The following is a 27,254-nucleotide window of genomic DNA, read 5'->3' as shown; positions in this document are numbered from 1 at the left end:
TTTCTGAGCTTCAAGTCCTCTGCACTTTTGCTCTCTCTCGGAATCCTGTCATTGTCACGTATGAACACATCCAGAGTAGCCTGATCAAGCATGATAGACCATGTGGAGGAGAACTTAATTATCCTAATCAAGGCTGTTCTAGAGCAGCCTAGAGCCAGCAGATGCCCAACACCTGGGGCAGCCCAGGTAAGACCAGTAGAACTCCCTACCCAAAGATCAATAGCTGATTGCAAACACACAATGAGCACAGACAGAACCAGGACCATCCAATTGATCATAGACTCAACAGCAATAATAAATGCTCACCGTTAAGCCAGTGAATTTCTGGGTGGTCTTTGTTACACAGCAATAGCTTACTAATACGTTCACTATCCAAAACTCTTCTCTTTCAACTGGTTAAATATCCAATTAGCAATTCTTATGTCTGGGCTCTACATTACTCACTTCTTGCTATGGATCTCTGCCTCCTCACTTCTTGCTATGGACCTCTGCCCCCACTGGCAGGGAGGCAGGATATAAGTAAGATAATCCTAACTATTCTCTTCTAAACCAGAACACTTTACTAATGAAAAGGAATGCAATTAAAGTTTATGCACACACTATAGATATAATCCAGAACAGTCCTCCGTCACTCTAGATATATGAAACTTAGTGTCTAAAAGGTAGCTTGACCTATGTTCTTGTGTCTTCTTTGTCTTTTACGTGTGTTCTCCTGCCTTCTGTTTCCTGCCAGTTTCTCTGGACTATGTGCCTTGCCTTCCCCTTGGGGAACTGTATCTGGTGCATCCTAACTACTTATTACTTCTACCTATGTCCAACGTGATGCATGTTTGTACCCTGTCTCTGAATGGTTCATCTGATCACTCCCCCTTGACCATTTTTCACCCAAGAGTTCCTAGAAACACCTCAGGCTGGGCCAACTCAGGCCAGTTACCATGTAGATATTTAAGGCTTCTTTATGGGCCCAGAAAAATCTTAGAAAAAAAACGATGAAGAAAGAATCTATTAGAAGCTAAAGAGCAACCTCAGTGCTGGCCCCTGGTATATTTATGAAAGTATCACATCATATAACTGCACTGGGGAAAGGGGTATGTTTAGATATCTTGGCATCTGTTCTTACTTGCCATAACACCATAATGGCTTAGTAGTTGTCAGAAGCCAATGGATCCACATGATGTGAAACAGCCTAAATATTTGCAAAGGAAAAAAAAAATATATATATATACACTTATCTGGGGCAAAAAAGTAGAAGAAAGGAAAAATACTACTAGGATGACTTTATTCACAAAGGCTTATAAATGATAACTGTGTGGATAACAAGGCAACCAGAGACTAAAGGGACAGATGAATTTATTGGCTGTGGAAGAATTTCACTAGTATTAATTTCATCCCTAAATGGAAAATGCTATTGCAACAATTTATTTCACTTTACAGGTCAGAGGCCTACAACTCCACAATGTGGCATCTGCATCCATAATGATGTGGCTTAGATTATACTGTATTTTCTAAAGCTTCTCGACTAATGCTAATTCTGCCTTCAAGTGGAAAGGATCTTTCTTAATGTGAAACTGTCAGGCAGAATTCATGATGTATCCTGACCTAGGCTGAAATTCTGGTTCCACATTTACTCATACATATCCAAGGGTAGCAACTGAAGCCCGGAAATATTAATTCTCTAATATCTCTGTGATAGTATCTTTTTATTACACCAAAAAAAAAAAAAAAGAAAGAAAAGAAAAGAAAAAGAAAAAAGAAAGAAAGAAAAAAAGAAATTGAACCAGTCAGCAGCAACCATGGAGGGCCAAGATCACACAAGATAACAGTTTTATTAAAAACCCACACATACCCTTGACAAAGGACAGCTTTCTTAAACCCAACAGCTTAAATCAGGTGACTGGTAGCAGACAGGAGGGGGTAGGAGGTTACTGTGTATTAATTTTTTTTAATTCAACCTGGAATTTGAGGCTCTTCCTTTGAGAGGTATTAACCTTTCACATTTTTTTATCATATGTATCCAAAACTCTGAAGAAGCCGAGGGTTGAAGGGCACCCTGATTTTCTAACACATGCAAAACTACAGTGAGATGCAGATGTATCATTTTCTGCTCACACTAGCACATTAATAGCATCTAGATAATATAATTTGTTCAACTTTCATAAAACTCATGGCTATTCAATTACATCTGCCACTAAGATTCTAGTTCACACTTTAATCATTTTTCAACTGCCTCACGGCCACAGCTCTTGGCTGGCCTTTGCCATTTGTCTAGATTATGGATAGAGTAGATCTCAGATTCAGAGACATGTTCCATTTTTTCCCCCCTTCCTCCCACTGTCATCTACCCATTCTGCCAATTAGGTTGGCTCCAGATAGGCGGAAAAATTAGATTTTAATGTTTATTACTAATTTCCTCCTACACTTAATATCACAATATCACCCTTCTTTTTTAATGCATGCCTCTGTTTTAGTGGATGCCCTGAGCTGTAAATTGGATTTATTGCTGGTGACAGACACGCGTGCATGCACCTCCCCTTGTTATGCAGATGGAGTTGTGTCTGTGCAATGTTCTACTCGAGTGGTTTGTGAGCCTGGGGACAGGTGTGGCTGTATCTGCATCATTGGGGGAACTTGTTAAAAATGCAGATATCCACGTATCACTCCTTGAGATTTGGATTCAGGGTATGTACAGGGAGTCCTGAAAAATCTCTATTTTCGTGAAGCTGCCGAAGTCACCACCATGTAGAGTAGGGTCAAGAACAGCTGCTTTATCGCTGGGATGGTCTACATGGGCTTGTACAGAGTCCTTCCAACCCATACCTGTTTTGAGGGAAGGATCAGTTCCAGCCCTTCTAGCTCTTCTAGGTCCTCTGTGGAGCAGCCCCTACCACCTTAATTTCAGTTTATTTATCCAATAAACCACTCCTGTGAAATGCAAATCATCCCCATAGTGCTGTTGTTTGTTAATTTAGTGTGAATCAATCGGGTTAGGTGTTGTGCTCTCAAATAAGATGTTGGTGTTATCCCTGGCTTGTCAGCTGAGTAACTTTCATTCTCATGCAGGGCCTCACCCTCTTCTACCTTGAAAGAATGACACATTTTTAAGTTGCTTTCCTCCTCTTCCACTCTCAAATATAATCACCAAATTTACTCATGACCATGGGTCCTCACAGCAACAAAGATACAGAGTGTGAAGTAGCTTGAAAGATTTGTACCAGCAATTAGGGCTTTGATCTATCCACTGTCAGCAGACCCCTCCAACCCAGGAACCTACTAAAAGGTAGTAAATCAAAGCTCTGAGTTGAATGTGTAGTCTCCTCCTGGGATCACCTGAGTTTCAACCTCTTATTTCCAGCCTCAAGGTGGGGTTTTCCATTCCTATGCTTTATGACATCAAACCCAACATGAACTACTAATGTGTGGCAACCAAAAAAGAGGTTCCTACTTCTAAGTCTCCATCTCTATCTCTTGCCTCTTGGGTTGAAAAGGTCTTGTAAAATGCATAGATACTTTGTTAAAAAGAGAAAGGATGATTGACTGTTGCCCAAACTTATTATTATTATTTTTAAAAGATTTTATTTATTTATTTGAGAGAGAAGCATAAGCAGGGGGAACGGCAGAGGGAGAGAGAAGCAGACTCCCCGCTGAGCAGGGAGCCCGACAAGACACAGAACTCTAATTTTTCTTCAATCTATTCATTTCCCACAATGTGTATATAAACAACTATAATACTTCCTGAAGGGATACCTGACATAAGAAAAACACTGAGATGCATTTTCCTCAGATGCTTATTGGATACAGGAAGGCAAGGCTCCCCTCACCAGTTGTTTAGTAAGAAGCAGCATGTCATGGAGCAGGTTAACAATTGAATAAATTGAACCTAAAGGTTAACTGAGGGAACGGGATTTTGAATCTATCTCTGGTGGTTATAAATTGATTACACATATAATTATTTATAAAAGCCATAGTTACTGAGCACCTGATATGTGCAAGTTCTCTGCCAGGTACAATGGTTACCATCATCATCATCAGACAAATACAGGTTTTAAAATCCATGTGAGTTCAGAGAAGGGAGAGATGATAATAAAAGTAAAAGTAGTAAAAGTACTTTTTTCTAGTGAAGTCTCTAGAAAGACACCATGGAAACGCTGGCACTGAGTTGAGCCTTACAATTCAAAGGGGAGCTGGAGAGAGGTGGCAAATGGGGGAGGAATATTCTGCTTGGGAACAGCATGAGCAAAGGTACACTTCAGTCAAAACACCAGCGTTTCTAGTCTAGGACCCGGCTTGATCGATTTCTACCCCTTTTTCCCACTCTTTGGGCTGTGTAACGTCATGGCCTTTGTCCGCTAAAGTGTTGCTTTAGGATACTTTTGGTCCCCAAAGCCAAAGACAGCTATAGCTGGTCACAGTCCTCCCTCAACTTCTCCTTAACAGCTTCTCATTCTCACCCTATTCACATGTAGCTTCAAATCCCTTTTTTCCACAAAGAGAATTTCAGAAACAACGTTGTTGAGTGGCTGAGCTCTCCAGAGGAACTGAAGAGAAAGGGAGAGGCACAGGAATCACTAAGAACAAAACAAGGACTGCGTTCAAAGTTGAGCTCAGTGTAGACACCAAAGCTAATGAATTCCCAGGTAGAACATGGGGCGAACAACCTAAATCCAGTCAGTCTCTAATGACATTCAGACCTAGAAGTGCTTACCTGCAAACAGGGAACTGAATTTGAGAAACAAAACAAGGCCGGTAAATTCCTGAAAGGAGACAGGTCTTTTTCCTTGGAGACAAACCAAATTATGCACTGCCTCTCTCACTACCAACAGACTCTGGCTCAAACATTTTTAAAAGAAGGCTGTTGAACATCTGCTGGGCAATTAATGGAATGCAGCAGCGTGCTGTAATGGTCCCTGGGAAGGTATTAGCAATCCTGCTTATGAGACATGAAATGTTGCAAACCGTGGTCCTTTTTCCCTTTTTTTTTTTTTTTTTTTTTAATTTTTATGTCCTCCTGCCTGCAGGGGGGATGAAAAGAAGGGAAAGGGAGTGAAGTGGAACTTCGGCATCAAATACTCTTCCTCACTGTTTCCTGTTTCCTCTTTTCCCCACTTACCTTCATCCTTCTCTTCCTAGCCAGCCAAATAGGAATGTGCTGATTCTAACTTAATCAAAGAAAGTGTGGCAAGTGTCTCAACCCACTGATCTCCCACCCAGTGTGCCACGTTTTCTAAGTGTGAAAGAATTCACTCTAGTGTCTTGGTAGACACAATCTACTACTCTGTTCAAATAGTTTACAGCAATCAGATGGCCAGGGCCAACTCAGGGACACTCTCCAGATGGCCAGGGCCGACTCAGGGACACTCTCCAGATGGCCAGGGCCGACTCAGGGACACTCTAAGGGAAATGGATACCTCACATATTTCACTTCCTCACCAGAGGTACCAAAGAGTGCCCATCTTTACATAAACCTTGTCTTTTGTCGTGATGGTCAGGCTGAGAGCGATGCTGCACCTGTGGGTAGGGCCAATTTTGCCACTCTTATGAGGAACATGGCAACACTCAACACAGAAAAAGTTTCCAATTCCATTATTCTGTCAGCCCTTGATGTCCTCTCCCTTTACTCTTCAAACTCGAGCTGATTATTCACATATAAGTCTACATCTACTGCAGTCACTGAGCCAGTCATGAGAGGAAGATCAATAATGCCAGTTGGTCAAGGTTTGGAATTATCCTGCCAAAGAAGAACCCTGAACAACCCACAATGGTTGGAAGTCAAAGACTTTTTTCACTTTCTCCCAATTGCCTAGTCTAACACTGGGGTTTTGCCTCAAACTACTTTTTAATTTTACTCTCTTTATAATCTTGCATCATACTGATCTGCGCTGTGGGGAGTCTTCAAATCTCGGCAGGTTGACATGACCTCCCAGTAGCATACCTTCCTTTAGCCATCCCCTCTTCCCAGAGATCTGAGTCCCGTTCCCCAAGCCCCCAGCGATGGAACGAACCTTGAACATTAAGTGGAGAAGTTCCAGATCTTCCCAACTTTGCCATCTGGAACTTACATTGGTGGAATTAACGGTTCATGGTTACCGCGAATGGACTTTCTTTCCCACGTGGAACGATGAATCCCACACAGATGGCTTCGCATGCCTTGGCTGTATCCATTTCCCTGGCCAAGGCCTGGCTAAATCAGTTTCAGCTAATTACCACTTTTTTGACCTGTTTTTCTTTTTAGCCTGATCCCAGCTCTACCAGTTGCCATTATAGGAAACTTCCTTAAGTAACATTTGAAATTAGGTTTCAAATTCAGCAAGATATTCTGAACCATCTCTGGAGTGTGATGTGAAAATCAGTTAAATAAAAATCAGGCACATAGAATAACTGATGGAAGATAAGTATGGGAGTATGGGAGGAAGCAAAGGTGTGAAATGCAGGTGGCCTTCAGAGCTGGAGGAGTGGGGTTAGTTCTCTAATTTAACCTAGATGGTCCCCTTTCCAATAGAGGCCCCTGGTAAACAGTAAGGGAGTTTTTTCTAATAAATCAAGCTACTCCACGGCAAAATATGTTGCCTGAAGATAGTGTTCATTTAGAAGTTGCGCAGCTGTAAAGCAAATTTTGCACTACAAGGGATGGGCTAAGTTGGCCACTTCCCTTCAAATCCAGAATTCAGTATGCAACGTCAAGCTCAGCTGTTTTTAACCTCTAAACTGAAAGAGCACAAGTAGCTCTAGCTATTATAGGAGGGGATGATAAGGTTCAGTCTGCCACCTCAACAGGCTGGGCTGTCGAATTAATCAGTAAATCTATCTAAAACAATTTCAGGTTGTTAAACTTGCCACTCATGTGAAAATTTTGTCGGTGGCTTGGCTATCAGGATGACTACAACTGATGTTCTTATACTTTGTTTTCTGGTACAACGAGCCGTGTGTAATTGCCACGTGTCACCACCATTCACCAAAGACCAAAGGTCAACCTTCTGGTGGAAACTGCTAATCTATATCATCAAATGCCCTGAGATAACTTGGCAGCTTTCTTTCATGCCTTAGGCTTAAAGGTTTTTCTCCATAGGTCTTGCTTAATTGTTCTCCATCATTTTCTCAATTTCTTTATGGCATTTTCATCAGCAATACAATTCGGAAAGTAGCATTTGTTAATTTGTTCCCTGTATGGCTTTCCCCAGGGATGGAAGCTTCATGAGGGCACAGACTCTATCCTATGCTGAGGACATTGCTTGGCTCAGAGTAGGCAGGCACTCTAAATGCCTGTTCAATGGATGAATTAGGATGGCAGGCTGGAGAACACAAAACCAGCTCTCCTCAATCCTCCTTGCTCTTAAGAGTCATCTTCTTCAAGGGATACTCTGAATCAGTCACACCTCCATTTAAACATCTTGATGGCTTCCCAGAGCCCACCAAATTAAGTACAAACTGCAGCCTGGCATACTTCCATGCTCCTCTTCCATATCCCATGCTCACAACAGTGACTTTTAAATATTATTTTTTAAGGCAGTGGGAATTTTTCTAAACAAAATATTTCATGAAACGTTAATAAACAAAGAAAAAAATATATGATCCAAACAGTTTGGCTGCTTGGCCTTCCTCTAGACCTAGGCACACCTCTGGAATCTCCAGAAATCCAAAGAATGGAGGTGGGAACTGCTGCTCTTTGTTTCCACTTATTCAGGCTCCCCAAAGCCCTGGTGACTTTCACACTCCTTCCTTGGGGTTTTGGTGCTTGGAATGGTCTCTTGAGGTCAATCCTTTCCATCTTTTCCCAAAGACCATCTTCTCCATGAAGCTTTCCTATATCATTATGAATACACACAGTTCCTTTCTGCTTTAAATTTCCTATACAACTTTGATTGTTAATAATAAAAAAAGAAGGGAAAATAGTTTACTATGTGCCAGAAACTACTCTAAGTGCATTGCCTGAATTAACTTCATCCTCACACAATCCCATGGACATAGGTGCTAGTGCCATTTCAAAGCTTCCAAGAAGTTAAGTCTCTTCTCAGGGTCTATCTGGCAAGTAAGTGAAGGAGCTAAGACTGAAACCAATGATCTGGCTGCAAAGTATATCACCTCTCTATATAAGCATTTATTCATTTTACTCATGAGATGTCCCGCCATTGCCCATTTCCTGCACCTCACCACACCGCCACAACTGTTACCATCCAACTATGCCACACCACAATCAGATTTACGGTTTTTGAGGTGAAAGACCATTTCCTGTTAGCCTTTGTATTCCATGCAGCACCAACACTATACTCTGAAAAAATAAGTACCCAATAAATATTGTTAATTTATTGTTAATGTAACACAATAATATCTGTTTCTATACACTGGGAATTATCTGAGTTATCACTGAGATTTCTACATAGCCTTAGTAGGAGGAACCCCCCTCCCTCCACCTTGTCCAGGTGAAGAGACAGAAGCTTAATGACACTAAGATCGTGAATGACCCACTCAGGGTTTATCTTGGTTATGGCCCTGTGCAATGCCTAAGTCCCAGTTATCTCTACTCATTATCCCAAAACTTAAAGAAAATTCTTTATAACATAAATAACTGAAAATAAGGTGTTGCAGAAAGATTGGAAAAAAGTTATTTGTAAGGTTAACTTTATTTTCAAGACTTCTGTTGAGAAGGAGCATGGCATCATTTGAGGAGTATGTATTTAGGTGATTCCCTGACAGTTTTTGCCAGTGACTAAGTAGGAAAGTCTCCTTATTCTGCTGTGTTACGGGTCCCCATTAGGGCAAAAATGCCAAGTAAGGGAACCTCTAAAGACTGGTGATCTTCTTTCTCATTAGCAGTGCCATCATTTCATCTATGCCAAAAACGTGGACTGGGATCCCCCTTTGCTAGGGCGACCAGCTGGCAGCCAGGGACCTGGAAACTGACCTGCTGTTAAGTGGGCTGCGTGGACAAGGATTTGGACCCCAGGCTTCAGCTCAAAGTGCACCGAGTTTTGGTTGAGCTTGTGGATCAGCAGCTCTGATATCTGAAAGAAGAAGTGTTACAGTGAGTGCCTCCAAAATTGCCATGCCAACAATAAACAAACGTGCGGAGAAATATTTACTGTAGTTACTAAGGCATCCTCATGTTATGCCTGTGAATTCTATAAATGAGTCTTGTATGATTTTGAGTTTTTATTCCAGAATACGCACACATAGTGATTTTTAAAGCATGGCCCGAGTTTACATCCTAATTGCTACAAAATAGGACAAACTATTAGTAAATACAAACATTTCTGCTCTTAAAAAATTATCCTGTGTTATCCTAGAAAAGTCACCCCCAGTTTTTTGAAAGAGCATTTGTTATACACAAAAACTTAAAAGAAGTAATTATGTACACTTTACACATTCTGGTGAGATTGGTATGCACTAATTTTACTTCTTGAGAGTAGACTCCATCTTATTCCTCTCTGTGCTTCTTTCCTCTTACCCTAACTGCACCCTGTGGCTTTCACAGAATAGATACTTTATGAATATTTATTGAACGGTAAATGTAGTTCCACTAAAATAATAAATTATACAGTGGAAACAAACTGTAAACACAATCTCAGTGATGCATTGGCTGATCCTTGTTTCCTGCTTATGGACATTAGCTAAAACACTCCCCAGGCTGACACCTGTGTACAGGGTAGACCTGTGGGATTCTGGGCCATGAAATACCAAACCCCAAAAAGGGCAAAGAACCATGTTTAGGTAGTAACAGCATAAGGACGGGTTTGATAGAAAAGGTAAACCTCTGTTCTGTTCACTTGTTTAAAGTAGAAAATCCAGCTCAATTTTCTTATCCTTCTGAGCAATTTCTGAAAAGCTATCAGGGAAAATCATGCTCCTATTATTTTTATCTGGACTCCTTACTTTATTTTTAATAGTCTAATCATCAATTTAATATTTTATTTAATAAGCTATTTAAGTCTAGTTAGATGCTTTCTTTTCCTTAATTAATTAATTTTTTATTTATTTGAGAGAGAGAGAGACAGCGAGAGAGGGAACACAAGCAGGGGGAGTGGGAGAGGGAGAAGCAGCCTTCCCGTGGAGCACGGAGATGGATGTGTGGCTTGATCCCAGGACACTGGGATCATGACCTGAGCTGAAGGCAGGCGCTTAACGACTGAGCCACCCAGGCGCCCCTAGTTAGATGCTTTCTGACCACCATTTTTTTTTCCTTTTATAAAAATTTGTCCAGTTTCACTTAGCCTACTGAATTGCCAAAATGACACCTTTGAATGATCTTTTTATCAATTAAGCAGAGCCTGATGGCTTTGTGTTGAAGCAGAGAGTCCCTGGTAGACCCCCTGATGGGTAATGGAACTGAACTGCCCTGCAGATGGACTTGTTTGCTTAACAACAGGAACTTGGGATGACTGTCAGTGACCTGCAGTTGAGCACCTGGGATCCAGTGCAAGCTCAGCATCTCAAATGCCTTCATTTGGCATACCATGCAGGAAAACAAGGTTGTGATACAATTATGTTGAAAACAACTTTCTCCTCTATATTAGGCTCTATATTACTCTTTTTCCTGGGCACTGGGAATCTTCTGGAATGCTCCAGGTTTATAGGAATAGACCTCTAGCACAGACTGTGCAGAATGTTTTTCCTGTGTGATCTCTAAAGGGTTGCAATGTATAGGTTCCTATTCTATCTTACAATTTACTTGGTAAGGTCTTTATGGGAATCTGACAGGATTTTTAGTAGAGGTCAATCAGCAAGGTTTTTGCTAATGAAACCCAGAAATGTGTGTGTGTGTGTGTGTACATATATACCATATATATGTATACACACATCATATATATGTGAAATATACACATTTACATACATATGCATATATATATGTGTACATATCTAAATTTATATTTGCAGAGGAATATTTTAACTCAAATGGGAAAGACTTGTCAGAAGTAATTAATGAATTGCCCTGTTTTGCAGAGTCCATCATGTGGCCAAAAGGGAAATATGTATTTGCAAGAGAAAGACTTCTCTCTTTCAACCAGTTGAAGTGATATTTATTTCTTATTCCTGAGGATGTTTTTTCCTCAAGTGAGAGGTATAAATAACTAAACCAGAAGAAAGTGTTCATCAGAAAAACATATTTCTAATTTATAATCTCCAGGAGAGTTCCTTGTGAAAATAATTAACTTCCCGGATTTGTTTTGGTTTATAACATTGCTTCACTGGATTTATCTGTATCATTTACAAAATTAAGCAGGCTATGCCAAAATAATCTGGTAGCAGAAAGTATGTTTCATGTATTTAACTTGCATCAAAGGACATGCAGTAAAGAACACGTATCTATGGGAAAGAAATTATGCACAGAAACAAAACTAAATGAAATGTACATTGCATACAAGCATAATCTCAATTAGAACCATGTAATTCTCTACTCAAATAAATGAGTACAAAATTGTGGACAGATTTTCACAATTTTAAATGTTTTTCAAGCCATTTGCAGAATTGTTTATTCTGTATTTTTCTATCACAAGTTGTTATATATTTTATATAAAATATACATAAGTATATATACCATATATATAATATATATGCATTGAACACTTTATATTGGCAAAGTTGCCTATTTCTCAATATTTTTCTAACATAGCATGTCTTAGGTATTACTGCTGGTATCTCCATGGAAAGGACCATGGAGCTTACAGGACCTACCTAAGTTTACCCAGTTAATATTTGAAGAGTTGACACCAGACTTCAGTTTTGTTTGACTCCTAATCCTGGGGCATTTTCATTAAAAACATTTTCCTTGAACCAGCTGACAAAAAGAGAGAGCAAGAGATATATGGGAAGAGGGCTGGCTGAGCAGGTTTAGGAAATTAAAAAAAAAAAAAAAACCCACCACTGCAGCATTTCATTAATTATGCTGCCATCTCTTATTCATCTGTGAGGCGCACTTGTAACACCAGTCCCAGGTCAGCTGCCCAGTACGAGCTGCACCAACAGGCAACTGCCAACCCTCTCCCCTGGACCGCCACATTCTGCTCACCAGTCAATATAATTTGTACTGATCGGGAGAGACTTTGGCTATGAAAGGAATGGAATGAACTGGAATCTGTAGGGCAGGTGGCTGCAGCCTAAATGGGAAGGACAAAACCTTGCATGATAGAGACTAAGTGGGGTAATGTGTGACTGCTGGGACACTGAACTTGTTGGAGCCAGTTCAATATATTTATTTTTCTTTCTCTGTCCAGTGAAAGTGTGTTGTCTTAGCAAATTGCATGTACCCTTTGTGATGTTAGCCCTCTCCTGCTGCTCTCCTACACAGTCCATTTTCTATTCTCTTCCTAAATAATCATGACCAATGAAACAACATATTATTCTTGGTATCTGCCCATTGGTGGACTTGGCTTGGGATTCCAGTGCAACCCACACTTGCCTTGAAGTACCAGTTAAAAACACAGTGGGGACACAAGAAAAACACTTGGAAAGCTCCCATCAGCACGGAGTAGTGGGAGGGACCTGCTATAGGGGAAAACACCAATTCTCTTCTGTATCTTCTTCACAAAATATAAAATTTAAGTACAGCAATCAGAACAGGCTAGGTTAGGCTGGGGTAACAGGGTTAAAGGCTCAGAGGTTTCCAACAATGAAGGTATATTTCTGGCTCATACTTCATACCCAATGCAGGTGGGTGTGGTGCTGTGTTCATTATGGTCACACAGGCTGGTGTAACTGCCCCCCCCCGCAAATGTTTCCGTCCACAGAACCACAGGAGGGAAAAGGAGCCCTCAAGGGTCTACAACCGGTATTTGAATACTTCTGCTTACAAGGAAACAAATCACTTCTGCTCCTAGCTCATTGGCCAGAATCAGTCACATGGTTCTGCCCAAAGAAGAGGCCCATGGGTACCAGCCTACGTGTATCCAGAAGGAAGTGAGCTGGAAATAGTCAACAGCAGTGATGGTTGCCACACAAAGAATACATTTAATGCTGAAAAATTTTTAATGAAACCAATAGGAGAAAACACACTCTCAGATTATAAGAATGAAAAGTGTCAAATATTGAAACATGAAAAAAGAGAATTTAAGAACAGAGCAGTTGGTAAATTTATGAAACATACAAGCCAAGAAAGTGGTACAAGGTGAAACTATAGATGGCAAAATGGTCTTTGGCAGATTGATCAGTGATAAAGCTGCACTGGGCCAAAATACTAACGTTTATCTCTGAAGTTGGCAGGAGGAATGCAAACCCTACTGAACATAAATAGCATTCTGGTGCCATGTTCAGAGATACTTGCCTGTAATGATCTTGGAGCTGACCCACCAGATCACTCCTGATCCTGTTAAATTATTAAGGTCTTTTTAAATAGCAGTTGAAGAATCTTCCTTTTGGATTCAACAAAGGAAGAGCTTTCCCAATTCATACAACATATTTTTTGGATAAAATCATGGGGAGGGCAACAGAACCAAACACTAATTCCAGTTAACACTAGCTTACCCAATTCCCTTCTTTCTTAACACAAAAGAATCGTTTTGATTAAAGTGCCTGAGAAGTTTCCTGGGTGATATAATGAAGAAACACATTGGCTATACATATCTCCTTCCCGGTATTCCCCATCATCAGCCCTAAATTTGTCTCCCTTGGCCATATTCCTTCCAGTACAACTCTTACCTAATCACCTTTCAATTATAGTTTCCTGCTTTAATGATCTTCCTTGTGAACTCTAGGTATTTGTACAATCCAAATCCCCATGTTAAAAAATCCAGACAGGGTAGATTATGTGGGTAATAGTTTGAGATTATCAATTATAGTTCATAATGAATCTTTATTTCCTTAAAATGCTGCCAATAGATGGTTCCATTTTCAGAGGCTCCCTTCCTTTCTCTGGATTTTGGATTCTCCATCGGTCAAAGGTATATGGTAACAAAAACAGCCAAGGAGGAAATTCAGTGATGGTGGTTGACATTTTTTCCATAATCTTTTTGTTTCTTTTTCAATGTTTTCATGCCCTTTAAGGATTCTGCAAGACAACATGTAGGCTCCCTATCTCTCCAGCACAGTGTCACAAAGACTCTCAATAGAACATGGTGGTCTTTCCTCCCTCCAGGAGAGCCAGATATAAATCTGCTCCCCTCTGAGGACTCCGAGAGAAGCAAGGGAGTAGGGGCCAGAGGCGGGGGAGCTGGCGTTGCTCCAGACCTGAGCAGTTGGGGCAGCAGGATGTGCTATCCCTGATGAGGCCAGCTAAGGGCAAGTGAGCCTTTTCTTACTCCCCAGAGATCTGAAATAAAGACTGGTGGAACCCTCCCAGACAGAGGTCACTTGATTAACCCTGCCCACGTTAGCCTGATAACAGGGTCAAGTACTTTCTCACTGTAAGGAATTTTCAATTTATTTCACAGACAAGATAGCTTGATCTGAGCCTGCATGGCTGCTCCCCTGGGGAAGCTAAGGGAGGAGAGCCAAGAGCCTTTTGCTGGGACCTCACCCTTGCAGTTTCCCGGGTCCGTTTAGCCAGGGTCCCACTTCTTCCCCTGCTGGGGGTTCTGTGTGGTACACTTACAAGAAAGGAGTTGGGCGCCTCGGTGGCGCAGTTGGTTGAGCGACTGACTTCGGCTCAGGTCATGATCCCGGAGTCCTGGGATCGAGTCCCGTATTGGGCTCCCTGCTCAGCGAGGAATCTGCTTCTCCCTCTGACCCTCTTCCCTTCCCTCTCGTGCTCTCTCTCATTCTCTCTCTAATAAATAAATAAAATCTTTAAAAAAAAAAAGAAAGAAAGAAAGAAAGGAGCCAGAGCACCAAGAGAGGGATAAGGTCAGCCCTTCCCAAGTTCCATCTGGGATTTGGAGTGCAGACCTCTGGGAGGGAGGGGGCCGGGGCACATGGTGGGGAGCATTTCCTTCTGTTGTTTGCTTCTGCTCTGCATTCATTTAAAATTTCTGTGGAATTTATTACAAAGAGAGTCAGCTGCTTTTGTCTGCCTGGTGTTACTTCTCTCTCCCCATTTTTCTTTGAGGAACCATGTCCTTCTCCATTCTCTGTCCCCTTGATTCTGGAGAGGCTTCCTGAGCCCCTGATCCAGGCGGCATATAAAACATCTGAGTTGTTGGAGCCAGCACACCGTCCCTCTGACTACAGGGATGATGTAAGAGATGGCCACTTCGCCCAGGCTGGGCCAGTGAGAACTGTCCACCTGGAGCTCTTGCGGTGCTCTAGGGAGACAGACACTGCTTTTCCGATGAGGCCGACAGGCTGACTAAACAGAAGCCCGGGCCTCTGGTACCCATCCTTGCCTTCCTGCCTGCTGGCTTCATTCTCAGGCCGATTTCCCCATGGGGTAACAAAGAAAAGAGATGGAGAAAGAGGGAGAGAGGCGGGTATTTGGTGGCATTTTTGAGTGGCTCTGAATTCACTGAATGAATACATGCTTGAACTGTGTCCTTGGACCTCCCCATTAAATAAGCTCATAGATTCACTGTTTTTGCTTAAACTGGTTTGAATTGGCTCTCTCTCAGTTGCATCAGAAATTAAAAGAAAAAAAAGATACAAAAACTCAAAATAAAACAATGCATTTCTTATTCATTTCCTGGTGCAGCAGCCTTGGTACTTTCAGGCCCACAGAAACAAAGTGGCAGCCAATCCACGTCTGCAGCGGGGCGGGGTGGGGGGGCCACAGGCTTGAGTTCCTTGCAGAAACACAACTAGCATCTCATTGTCTTGAAGAGCTGTGTCACCTCAAGCAAGTCACTCCTCCGTGTCGGGGCCTGAATTCCCTCACTTTAAAGGGACTGAGTCAGCGAGAAGGGTCAAAGAACCCTTTTTGGTAGAAAACTACAGGTTTCCAATGGCAGCCCGTTTCACAATATCTCGACACGAGGCTCAGTTTTATATGTTGATTTTGTTACTGTATGTTTTAAATCAGGGTAAGAATATTCGCCACGACAAAGACACTCATTTCTTATGTGCCTGGTTTGGCATTTGTTTGGTTAGAGTCCTAGATAAGGTGGATGCACTTGCAATTTCCTTAAACAGACGTACAACGCTAGCCTGGTAGCTTGTTTTCCTTCATGCTGAAAATCCACATGAAAACTCTGATGGGGCTCCCTCACTCCTGTGTAGTCAACTCATGCACATTCCTTCTGTTTCTTATTGTTCTTGTTCTCTTCTCGATTTTGTATAATTTCATGCGGTCATCTTCTTCTTACTCCTGCCAGCCTCTTGCTTCCAATATGTGCCCTTGACTATACCAAATAGTCTCTTTCACAAGCTTACACTTCCCTTTTGCATTTCCATATACCCTCTTCCTATCTCGAGATGGCCACAAATGTATCCATAATCTATTTATCACTTACTGAGCATTTACTAGGAGCCAAGTACTTTGCAGGTCATTTCTTGAATGTTCTCTCACCCTATGAAATGGGTATTATAGACTGCCTCACTTTGGCTGACTTACATAACTTTCCTAGTCCTAAATTACTTTATCTATAAATGATACAATGGATATTGGAGCTAAAACTAGAAACTTGGGTTTTATCTCTCCATTCCTGCGTTCTTATGTTTTTAAGATTTGATTTATTTATTTGAGAGAGAGAGAGGGCACAAGTGAGAGGAGGAGCAGAGGGAGAGAGAGAAGCAGATGCCCCACTGAGTACGGGGCCTGATGTGGGGCTCCATCCCAGGACTCTGAGATCAAGATCTGAGCTGAAGTCAGACCCTTAACTGAGTGAGCCACTCAGGTGCCCCACTCCTGTGTTCTAATGAAACGGCTGGTCTCCCTACAATATGTGCCAAATGCTAAGTCACACAGCCTTCAAATCTGACTCAGGGGTTCATCAGTGACACCCGACGGCCTCAGAGACAGTCACTCAACTCTCAGAATGTCTTTGGAGGAGGGTAGTCGGATGAGAGAGAGAAGAAGGGAAATAAGAGCTTCAGAGAAGATACATTCCTACACAAGCAAAAGAAACTTTACAGAATATACCCCTCTTCTTCCCACATTTCTCAAGAAAACATCTAGAACTTTTAGAAAAAAAAAAAGATATTTTTAGATACTTTTAGAAAAAAAAAGGAAAGTATGAGAAACAGAGATGCCCAGATGATGTGATGCCTTGGAAATTGGCTGGTGCTAAGTGTGGACTCTCTTCCATACTTGAAAAGGTTATGATCTGGATTTCATGGAAGACTGATACGATTTCCAGGGGAAGAATGACTGTACATGCTCATACCTCAAGCCCTTAGATACTCATCTACCTCCCCTGCAGGTTCTCAGCAATGCTGGGATAAGAAGCAATCCATTTCATTCTCCCACAAAGTTGCAGGTGCAGATAACAATTTGTGGAAAACAATGGGGAGCTGAGTGCCAGGGCCGAGTGGGGTCAGATGCAAAACTGATGGACGACCTGCTGCGGGCTCTTTAATCACAGTTCACTAGGAGATGGAGTTCAACAGGGCTTTCCAGGACAGCTTTGTTCTTCATTACTTGCACATGGAGAAAATTACAGAGGTGAGCCTTCTGCCAAGTGAGAAAGTGCAGTTGAAAGGAGGGTGTGTGCTAGGAGGTGGGCCATGCTGTAATTCGGGGTTGTTGTTAATAAGGCTGTCATAGGAGGTTCTCAAGCCATCTTCAAAGACGAGAGATCATGTGACTAGATTACGGGCTCATTCTAAGCAAAGTGAAAAACTCCATGTACTGGAGGAGAAAAAGCCAATATTTATTCAGAGTCTGAGAAGAATCCTATTTTTAATCTTTCTGCCAGAAAGCACTGAGAAACCAAATTCATGCAGTTTCTAAGGGGGTAACCAGACCAAGACTGATGATTTTAACTGAATGGATGATGAAGAAAAAGGGAAAGGGGAAGGAAAATGGGAGGAAGAGGAAGAGAAAGTAGAACAATATAATAATCATTCTCACTACACAAGATTAAAGACTCCTTTGAAGTTAAAAGGAGAGGGGGAAAACAGAGATGGAAGGGGGCAGGACACACACACACACACACACACACACACACACACACACACACACACAGAGTCTACTACTCCAGAAGGTGGTGGACATGAAGAAAAGATGGACCCCACACAGCCAGCAAAGGTGGTCTGGAGCCAATATTACTTCATTTATTAGAAACACAAATCAGGTCATCTTAGCATGGTGGCAATACAGAGGATTTATGATATGTATAAAAGTCATACCTTTTAAAAACAGTATCATGCATCACGTATCATTTGACTCTAATGCCATTCTTGTGATGAAAGTCAGAAGAGGAATAAATGGGTTCAACTTCCATGTATTATTCAGCCACATGCTTTTTTCCCCACTTACTATCTTGGACAGTTTGCCTCACAGATTTATCCAGTTCACTGTAAACCCTCTATTCTATAGCGTGGAGATATAATCTGAGGAGGTTAGCTACCACCTACAATAACCACGCTTGCGCGTGTTTGGCGGTGAAGCTGTAGTTAGGATCAGCAGATTATGGGTGAGAAACAGAAGACCACAAACAGCCAGCACCCTCGCCCTCAAGCTGGGATCCCTCAGAGCTGCTGTGCTGGGGGAGTCTGGTACCAGCGGGGGTGTGGCTCAGACTTGTGTGGAAGCTGAATATCACCTGGGGGACTCACCTGCTCTAGGTCCTCAGCTGACCGTTTGTTTTCTCCAGTCGGATCCTGATAGGGCAAGACAAAGAGCTCAGCGGCGGTAGGTAAGCCAGGAAGCACCGCCACCAGGATGTGCTGGCCTGGGACCCCTGTGGCCTGAGGGAGAGACAGAAGCTCACGTAAGCTCTACAGGAGAAGGTGGTGAGGATATATGGAGTACTCGCGGGCAGGAGGGCGGCAGGAAGACACAGTGGGTGGGGTGGGCAAGCAGGCAGGCAGGACGTGAGCCTCCTGGAAAGGGACATGACACGGGCTAAGGCAGCTGGAGCCTGAGTCCATGGCACTCCTAGGGGCTAAGACAGTGATTTCTCCCTGAGGGAGGTGGGTGCAGCATCTCTCTTTCTGCTGGACAGATGGCAGATGCAAGAAGGTTCAACAGTGGCTTAAGGCCATCTAGGTAGCGCATGGGGACACTGAGCTTGGAACTTGGGTCTGACCATGAAGCCCTTGTTTACCCCATCTCAGGAGGTCAGCCTCCCTTCACCTGATACTTAGCACTCAGTAGCCTGGGTCACAGCTAACAAACTGTTTTATGGCCCTCCCAGATTTTAAACTCAGAGATTATATCTGAATCATCCTCATTATGTACAAAAATGTTAATTGAATGATATCTGATTAAAGATTTCATTGTGAAATTCAATAGAAAAGCCCCATTTGATGAGGTAAAGGTAACTGCTTTTATATCCCGTTTTGTTACACAGTAAAAAGGAAGAAAACTGCAAATATATTGACCTCAAGTTGGAACTCTTGTAGGGTTTATTTGAGTCCGCTTGACAGTAGGTACCTCAGGGCTTAAGGAAGTAGCCAAGTGTAACTGCTCATCTCAGAGACAGGGTGGGATTCCAGGAACCAGGGACGGGTCAGCTGCCTCCTGAGATGGGGTAAACAAGGAGCCTTTGAAACTGTAAGGGATCAACCCCTCCACCCTATCACACCCTGTGCTGAGAAATGTGGATCCAAACGGTTTATTCTGCCTTTAGCTGATTATGCTATGCAGTAGCCTGGAAATACTGATAAGCAGTAATTTCTAGCCTTCTGGACAGCTGGTGGAAAGGTAGAGGCCCAGGGGATGTGATCCCTAGACTATCAATGTGAAGAGAACGCCGCCTGGAAGGTTGGTCACTGCAGGGCTAATGCTTGGTTGATAAATCAGCTGGGGGAATCGGGCAGCTACCTGGAGGTCTATAGGGTCGCGGATCCCTAGAACACTACAGGCGGAAGGGAGGGGGCTGTGGACTCATTGAGGGGTGTAGTCCTCTCTCTTGGACAGCAGAGGAGAGAAACCCATAGTCACACCAGGGACAAACAGGTCCAAGGGCAGAAGGATCTATTCCAGAGAGGCCTGTGGGCTAGTCGATGCGCCCCCTGGTGGCCCTGATGTTTAGCCACCCGGCGGTCGTGGACACTGAGTCATGAAGACAAAGGTGAGGTGGCATTTACACAGAGGTGAAGACAGCATTCTCCACCCCCACTGCTCCTTGTGTCCCTGTTATTCCATGGGAGGAAGCAAAGGATGGCCACAGGATGGAGAGGTTAGGAAACCACGAGGGCAGTCTGACTCCAGAGTTTGACTTTTAACAGTGTGGCCGGGGCCAGAGCACATGAAGTCTCTATGTTCAGTTTCCTCATCTGTAAAATGGGAATGATTATATTAGCTACATCATAAGCTACTTCTTTTGTGATTAAATGTGCTAAAAAATGCAAATCACTGAGAAGAGTCTTGGGAGTACTGTAGGTGCTAAATCAATATCAACACAGATAATGGCCTGAGTATGGGGAAGGCCAGCCCTTTGCCAACAGGCTGAATGTGAGATCTGTTTTCTGAGCAAGCGGCACCTGAATGCTTTTATCCCATCAGCACTTTGTGTCACAAGGCATCATGTGCTGGGTACCGGAGATAATGTATAAAACACCCTACACTGATTTTCCTGTTAGGCTAAGAAGATGCCCTGGGGAGAGGGAGCTCATCTCTGATTTTCTGGGTTTGTACAATAAATCCGAGCAGCTCCACAAGCAGATATTCCATTCCTCTGTTCACTCATGAAATTGTGTGTTTGCAGGGGGTGATGTGCCTAAAAGAAAGTGTTTTCTCAAACTATCAGTGATACTTACTCAGACGGGGATAAACCTCACCACCTCGCTGTTCTCCCAGAAACCACAGGGGGCCATGTTTTATACGTACAAACCCAGACCCTGGACTCAGACCTTTTGCTTCAATTCACTACTTTCATCAATTACCAGCTGTGAGACCTAAGCAAGTTATTTAACCTCTCTGAACCTCAGTTGCTTTGCCTGCAATAATACCTTCCTCTTGGGGCTGTGGCAGCAGAGACATGCCTTTGAAAGAACAGGGACAGAGAGAGATGACTGACCATCACGTACTGTGCTCACGCCTGCGAGGCTGGAGCCCAGGGCTGCTCTTGTGAACTGTATTCTCGCCGTGTCCCTTCAGTATTGGGCACGGTGGCTGACTTTGCACTTGCTAGTGACCTGAGCATGAACCCTGCCGTATGAAGAGGACGGTCACAAATTTCCATGTGTTTCTTCTCTAAGTGGAAGAAAAGTATCGCGAGGTGCAAGGACTGTGTGTTTGTTCCCAGTTTCAGCCCCCCACCCAGAGCACCTATGCTGTGTCTGCCCATGTGGGGATCAGCAGTGCAGACAGCAGGTGGCCAGCAGATCTCCCAGGGGTGCCAGCTATTTCCTGGCAGCTCTTGGCCCAAGGGTCCCTCACCGTGCAGCTCGTGGAGGACAGAGAGAGAATGTGCCCCACACAAGAGAAGGAACTGTCTGCACTCACTTCCACCAGGGATTTTTTGATGACTCGGCTGATGTCCCTCCTCCACTCAGGGATATCAGGGTTGTAGTCGTCCAGGTTCGGAGAGAAGGACAGGCGAAGGGATCGGAATTCCTCTGGGGATACAACAGTAGGTTGATTACCCAGAGTCCAACAGTTTCCTCAAAAGTATGTTATATATTGCATGCAAAGCCTTAACAAAGGGCCCTTTTCCTCCCCACTCACCAAAGAGAGCCTTCTAGAAGACAAATCTGCTATCCCATCTGCAATCTGCTGTCTCTCCCAGCCCTCGTTTTCTAAACCAGAGCCATAGGTCTGGCCCATGCCTCGTTCTGCAGCCTCTGCTCACTGGTCCCGGTTCTAGACTGAGCACTCGAGGACACTAGAGCCCCGGAGGGCCCTGGATGCACCGCAGGCTCCTGACCCTGGGCCCCTGCGCACACTGTCTCTCCCACAGAATGTGCATCCTTTCTCTCTGCCACGCACAGAGCGTTCAAGCTCTAGTTCGAGCACTTAGCGATGGCATACTCTTCCCCACCATGGTTCAAAGTTCTTTTCCATGGCACTACTGTGTCTTGCACACATTCCCATTATCATTATGATTGTATAATTATATGATTACATGATGATAATTATTACTAGAGTCATTCTGTTGCTATGTTTTGCTTGTATGGAAGCTTTACTTCATGGAATTTTAAGCTCCTTAACTCAAAGAATTTGTTAATTGTCTTTGCAGCCTTTGAGTTCGTCTTGGTCCTCCCGAAGGTAGGATGGGATTGCAAAAGCAAGGGTGTTAGGAGGAGAAGATGGGGAGGCTGAGGAGCGAGGAGCACTGCAGCACTGAGAGGCATACGTGACACTTGTGGAAGGGAGGGAGGCTTGCCCTGCAGTGTGAGGAAGGTCCGGCAGGACTGTCAGGGAGTCCTTGACCCACCGCAGCAACGGAGGAGCCCCCTGCGTGCCAGGGATGAGTCTGCCTTAATATGCCTGTCACATCCGGTCAGTGGCTGTGGTCAGCACCTGGGAGGTGTGGCCTTGGCCCAAGACAGTGATGGGTTTCAGAGCCCAGCCCTGGGGAACTCAGCCCCGGACAAGTCGGGTCATGTTACCGCCCTAAAACCTGCTGGTGGCTTTTAGGAAAAAAAAAAAAAAAAAAAAAAAAAAAAAAAAAAAAAAAAAAAAAAAAGCAGCTTCTTAACCACGGCCTTCATCATCCCATAGAACCCAGGGCAGACTTGCCCTACTGCCTACTCCACGCTCCTCTGTGCTCCAGGACCCCTCCGGGCTGCCATGCTCCTTCCCTCATAAGCACATTCCACTTCCCCAGACACGGCACAGTCGGCTCCTTCTCATCACGCATCAGTCTCTCCCAGGAGAAACTCGGCCACTAGCAAACTGAGTTACCTTCCTTTCTGCTACCTCAGATACCCTTCATTATATGACCCTATTTGTCATCTGCACTCCTTGCCACTTAAATTCTTCTTTTACTGTCTGTCTCCCACACTGAGACCTAAGGTCAATGAGGACAGGAAGGTCACGTTCCTGGCCCTGTGGGATGGTACCCAGCAAATGGTAGGTTTTCAATTATTAGCTAGTCATCTAATTAATAAATTTGTTAAATAAATAAATACATAACACTGGAGGCTCTCTGTAATTTATGCATTTACTTATTCAACAAACCTTTCTTTCTTGTTTAAAGCATGTCTTCATGTTTCAGTAGGGGCTCAGTGACATCCATAATGCTGATTATACATTCAGGAAACATAAAAGCCCACTTGCACATTTCCTAACAATGCTAAAGACTTATCAGACGCAGGCTTTGAAGACTCTTAAATTACAAGGGGTGTATTATGGCAGTCACCTATTTCAAAGACGTATTTTTCACAGCTTGACTATTTTATGAGACACTGGTCACCTATGTGAACATCACTTCAGTTCTGATGTAGAATAATGAAATTCATCTTAATTAATAGCATGGCAAATGGGAATCAGCCAAGGAATCAGCCACTGAGTCCTAACTTTTCACTTTAAAGATATAAATTGATGTCATTTTCACTTTCCCTGAACCTCTTACCAAACTGTAGAAATTTCATCTATAAGGGAAGCTGCTTATCTTAATAAAAAGACACAAATAGAAAAATAATGTGGCTCTCTCTGTAATAACTTAGCAAGCTCAGTAGCAGGACACAGGAGTGTTATACTTAAGTTTACTCAACAAACAGGTGCATGTGGGAGCACTAAAAAAGGTAAATACCAGTAATAAACACACACACACACACACACACACACACACACACAGTTGAGCTTTGAACCATGTGTAGTTTAGGATGCCATCCCTTACCCTCGTAGTTGAAAACCCATATTTAATTTTTGACTCCCCAAAAGCTTAACTACTAATAGCATACTGTGGACCAGGAGACTTACTGATAACAGAGTCAATTAACATGTATTTTGTATGTTAGTTTTCACATACAGTATTCTTACAATAAAGTAAAACTAGAGAAAAGAAAATGTTATTAAGAAAATCATAAGTAAGAGAAAATACATTTATAGTCCTGTACTGTAAATGTACAGTACAAAAATTCCATGTATAAGAGGATCCTTGCAGTTCAAACCTGTGTTACTCAAGGGCCAACTATATTTGTGTGTGTGTGTGTGTGTATTTGCAGCTGCTGAGGCAGATGAATTCTACACATTTACATTTTCTTTTTTGTATTTAAAAGCAAACCTGTGCCCTGAAGCAAATTAAGGAAAACAATTCAAACTAGATTAACTAGATTTTCTTTCCTGCAGTTTATTTTGTGGCTTTGGGTGGACAGTTTTTCCCCCGTCAATTTCCCAAATATAATGCTTCCTGCATTCTGACCATGAGGGCCTTACTGTTCCCCTCAGCTTAACTAAATTTTAGACAAGTTTCTTCCTGACCGCAGGCCTCTGATGTCTCTTTACTTAGAGCATTTACTTTAGAAAACCTGCAATTGTAAATTCCTTCTCTGCTCTTCTGAGATACACACCTTCTCCAACCCAGGAATGTCTCTGTCAGGAACCTGGGAGGCATCTCTTTGAAGTATAACCATCAAGAAAGATAGAAAAAGAGTATGGAGGTTCCTCAAAAAATTAAAAATAGAACTACCATATCATCCAGAACTCCCCTTCTGCGTATTTACTAGAAAGAAACAAAAATACTAACTTGAAGAGATATCTGCCTCCCCACGTTCACTGCTGCATTATTCACAATAGCCAAGATATGGAAATGACCTAATTGTCCGTAGACAGATGAATGGATAAAGAAAGTGTGGTACAGACACACAATGGAATATTATTCAGCCATAAAAGAAAGAAATCCTGCCATTTGTGACAGCATGGAGGGACGCTAAGGGACTTGTGCTAAGTGGACTATGTCAGAGAAAGACAAATATTATACAATCTCACTTATATGTGGACTCGAAAAACAAAAGCAAAAACAAAACCTCAGATACAGAGGATTGGTGGTTGCTAGAGGCAGGGGTTGGAAGGTGGGCAAAATGGGTGAAAGGGTCAAAAGGTACAGACTTCTAGATATAAAATAAGTAAGTCACAGCTTATTTGTGACTATAATTATTAATACTGTACTGTAAGTTTGAAAATTGTTAAGAGAGTAGATCTTAAAAGTTCTCATCACAAAGGAAAAAAGAATTGTAACTACATACAGGGCTGGAGGGTCACTAGATTTGTGGTAATCATTTCACAATATATGCAAATACTGAATCATTATGTTGTACACCTGAGACTGATATAGTGTTGTAGGTCGACTGTATCACTGTATCTCAATAAAAGAATAAGATCGATATACTATTGCCATGTATACTATGAGAGCAAGGAAAGAAAAGGAAAGAAATGGAGGAAGGAAGAAAGGCCCTCTGTCTCCTGGAGGGTAGGAGCCTAATTTCCAGAAGCACAATTAACAAACACGGATGGTCTAATCACATTGATAATCCCCTCACCCCCAAATTCCTCCCGTACTTTTCCATTAGGTCATCCCAGAGTTTAAAAATATTCAACATTTGTTTCAGTTGAGTTCAATCTTGCCCGTTGAACTCTGTGTGACATAATTTGTCTTTAATAGGTCACACATGTCATTAAAATGTTCTAGTGATATATATGAAACTGACACTTCATCTAACTGTAGACAAATTAAGGATGTTTGCTCAGAAATTTGGTTAGCGGAGGGAAGACCACCTCCTTGCTCAAGCTTTGGATGAAGAGACCATTTTTGGTGAAAGTAACTCACTAATTCACTGGATGGAGAGTGATCCACTCTTGGATGACACTGTTCAAGATATTTTAGAAGAGGAATAGGTAAGCCTGGAGAGGGAGTGCGAGGTGGTTAGAGACACTCCTTCTGGATTCAATTCCTAGGCTCTGTTTATTATAGTTATTTCATATTTTCTCATTTGCAAAATAGGAGTAAAAATAGCATATTTCTCATAAGTCTGCTCAGAGGATTCAAGGAAACATATTTATCGAGGGCTTAGAAGAGATGCTAGTAAGGGCTTTGTCAATGTTAATTTCTATCACTACCATCGCTGTTATTATTATTACTGGAGCTGTCACTGAAGAGCTGGATGACTCGAAACCAGAGATTTCCCACTTCTGAGCCACAATTTCCTATCTGGGAGATGATGGGATGGGCCACATAAGCCCAAAGACTTTCTAGGTTTAACATTCTCTCCATGGTTCTGATGAGGCTGCTGCTTGGCTTAACCAAGAGGACACATGTGGGGAGTCATGGGTCATGATGCCCACAACAGCCAGGAAGGAGAGAGAGAGAGAAGAGAGAGGAGAGAGAGAGCCTCACATGGAACAGCCATGAAAACTGGTTAGTGGGGTTATTGCAGAGCATGGGCCCTGGGTCTAGATGGGCTGGGTTAGAAGCCCAGCTCCACCACATATAAGCTGGGGCAAGTTACGTGCCCTGCTGAAGGACCAAGAGTAATAACATCACCTACCCTATGCTAGGGTTGTTGTGAGGATTTAGTGCATTCCCAGAGTATAGAAAGGAGATGCAGAAGGAAAGAGAAGCAGAAGCTCTCCTCCATTTTGTCCACCTGGCTCAGAGGTCTCCTCATTGATGGGACCTTGTTAGGAAAACCATGGCCCTGGTTTGCTTTCAGTTACTGTTTGGGCTTCTCAAGCCTCTTGCAGGTGGTTGGGGGTGGGGGGCAGTGGGCAGGGGAGGGGAGGAGGGAGGAAACATCATGACTCTACCCTTCATCCTTCCCTTTTGCTCTCTCTCTGCACAGCATTTACCTTTCCTATCTTCTTTTAAATTCTTGTTGTTTTAAATTTTAATTTTCCGTGATGCATATGTACCACTTTGATATGAACAATAAATACACTTCACGTTTTTATCATCCATGAATAACAGTGCATACCTATCTTTCTGTGCAGACAAAAATTACCAAAATGAGATCAATTTGTATAAACTGTTTTTAATCCCGCATTTTCAGTCAGTGATCCTACCTTTCCACTTCAGTAAACTTTCACTCCATGCAATACTGACTATATTCAACTTCCCAACCGATTAGAAGATTGTTCTGTACAGCTGTTTGTTCAAACTAATATCCAGTCTAGGATGATACATGACATCTGCTTGTGTGGCCCTTCATCGCTTTTCATTCAGTAGAGTTTTTTTTTTTTTTTGATGATAGATATTTGAGGGAGAGATTTTCAGAATATTTAGATATTGGTATCTTGTTCTTGAATTTTAAAAAAGCCTCAATATTAACTATTTTCTTTCATAATGGGTTTTCATTATTCAAACACCGCCAACATACCAAATGGAACGAATCAGCTTTACGTGTAATGAAGC

At 42.6% G+C, this 27,254-nt stretch overlaps 1 protein-coding gene across 5 annotated transcripts in view; it reads right to left on the bottom strand.

The window, feature by feature from the left end:
• SORCS1 (sortilin related VPS10 domain containing receptor 1) overlaps positions 1 to 27,254 on the bottom strand; it is a 572,578-nt gene that overhangs the window by 10,525 nt on the left and 534,799 nt on the right. For all 5 annotated transcript variants that reach the window (XM_025880696.2, XM_025880698.2, XM_073904224.1 and 2 more), the window contains exons 22-24: positions 21,407 to 21,519; positions 18,571 to 18,702; positions 8,897 to 8,996 (exon numbers count right to left, since the gene is read on the bottom strand). In XM_025880696.2, the coding sequence (XP_025736481.1) occupies positions 8,897 to 8,996; positions 18,571 to 18,702; positions 21,407 to 21,519 (345 nt within the window). The remainder of the gene's footprint in view (positions 1 to 8,896; positions 8,997 to 18,570; positions 18,703 to 21,406; positions 21,520 to 27,254) is intronic.

Source organism: Callorhinus ursinus, unplaced genomic scaffold, assembly GCF_003265705.2.
Source record: "Callorhinus ursinus isolate GAN/ISIS: 27379988/994484 unplaced genomic scaffold, GSC_fseal_2.0 scaffold20, whole genome shotgun sequence".
NCBI classification, from domain to species: Eukaryota; Metazoa; Chordata; class Mammalia; order Carnivora; family Otariidae; genus Callorhinus; species Callorhinus ursinus.
Note: the sequence above shows the minus strand (reverse complement) of the source record. Positions and strands in the feature narration are given on the sequence as shown.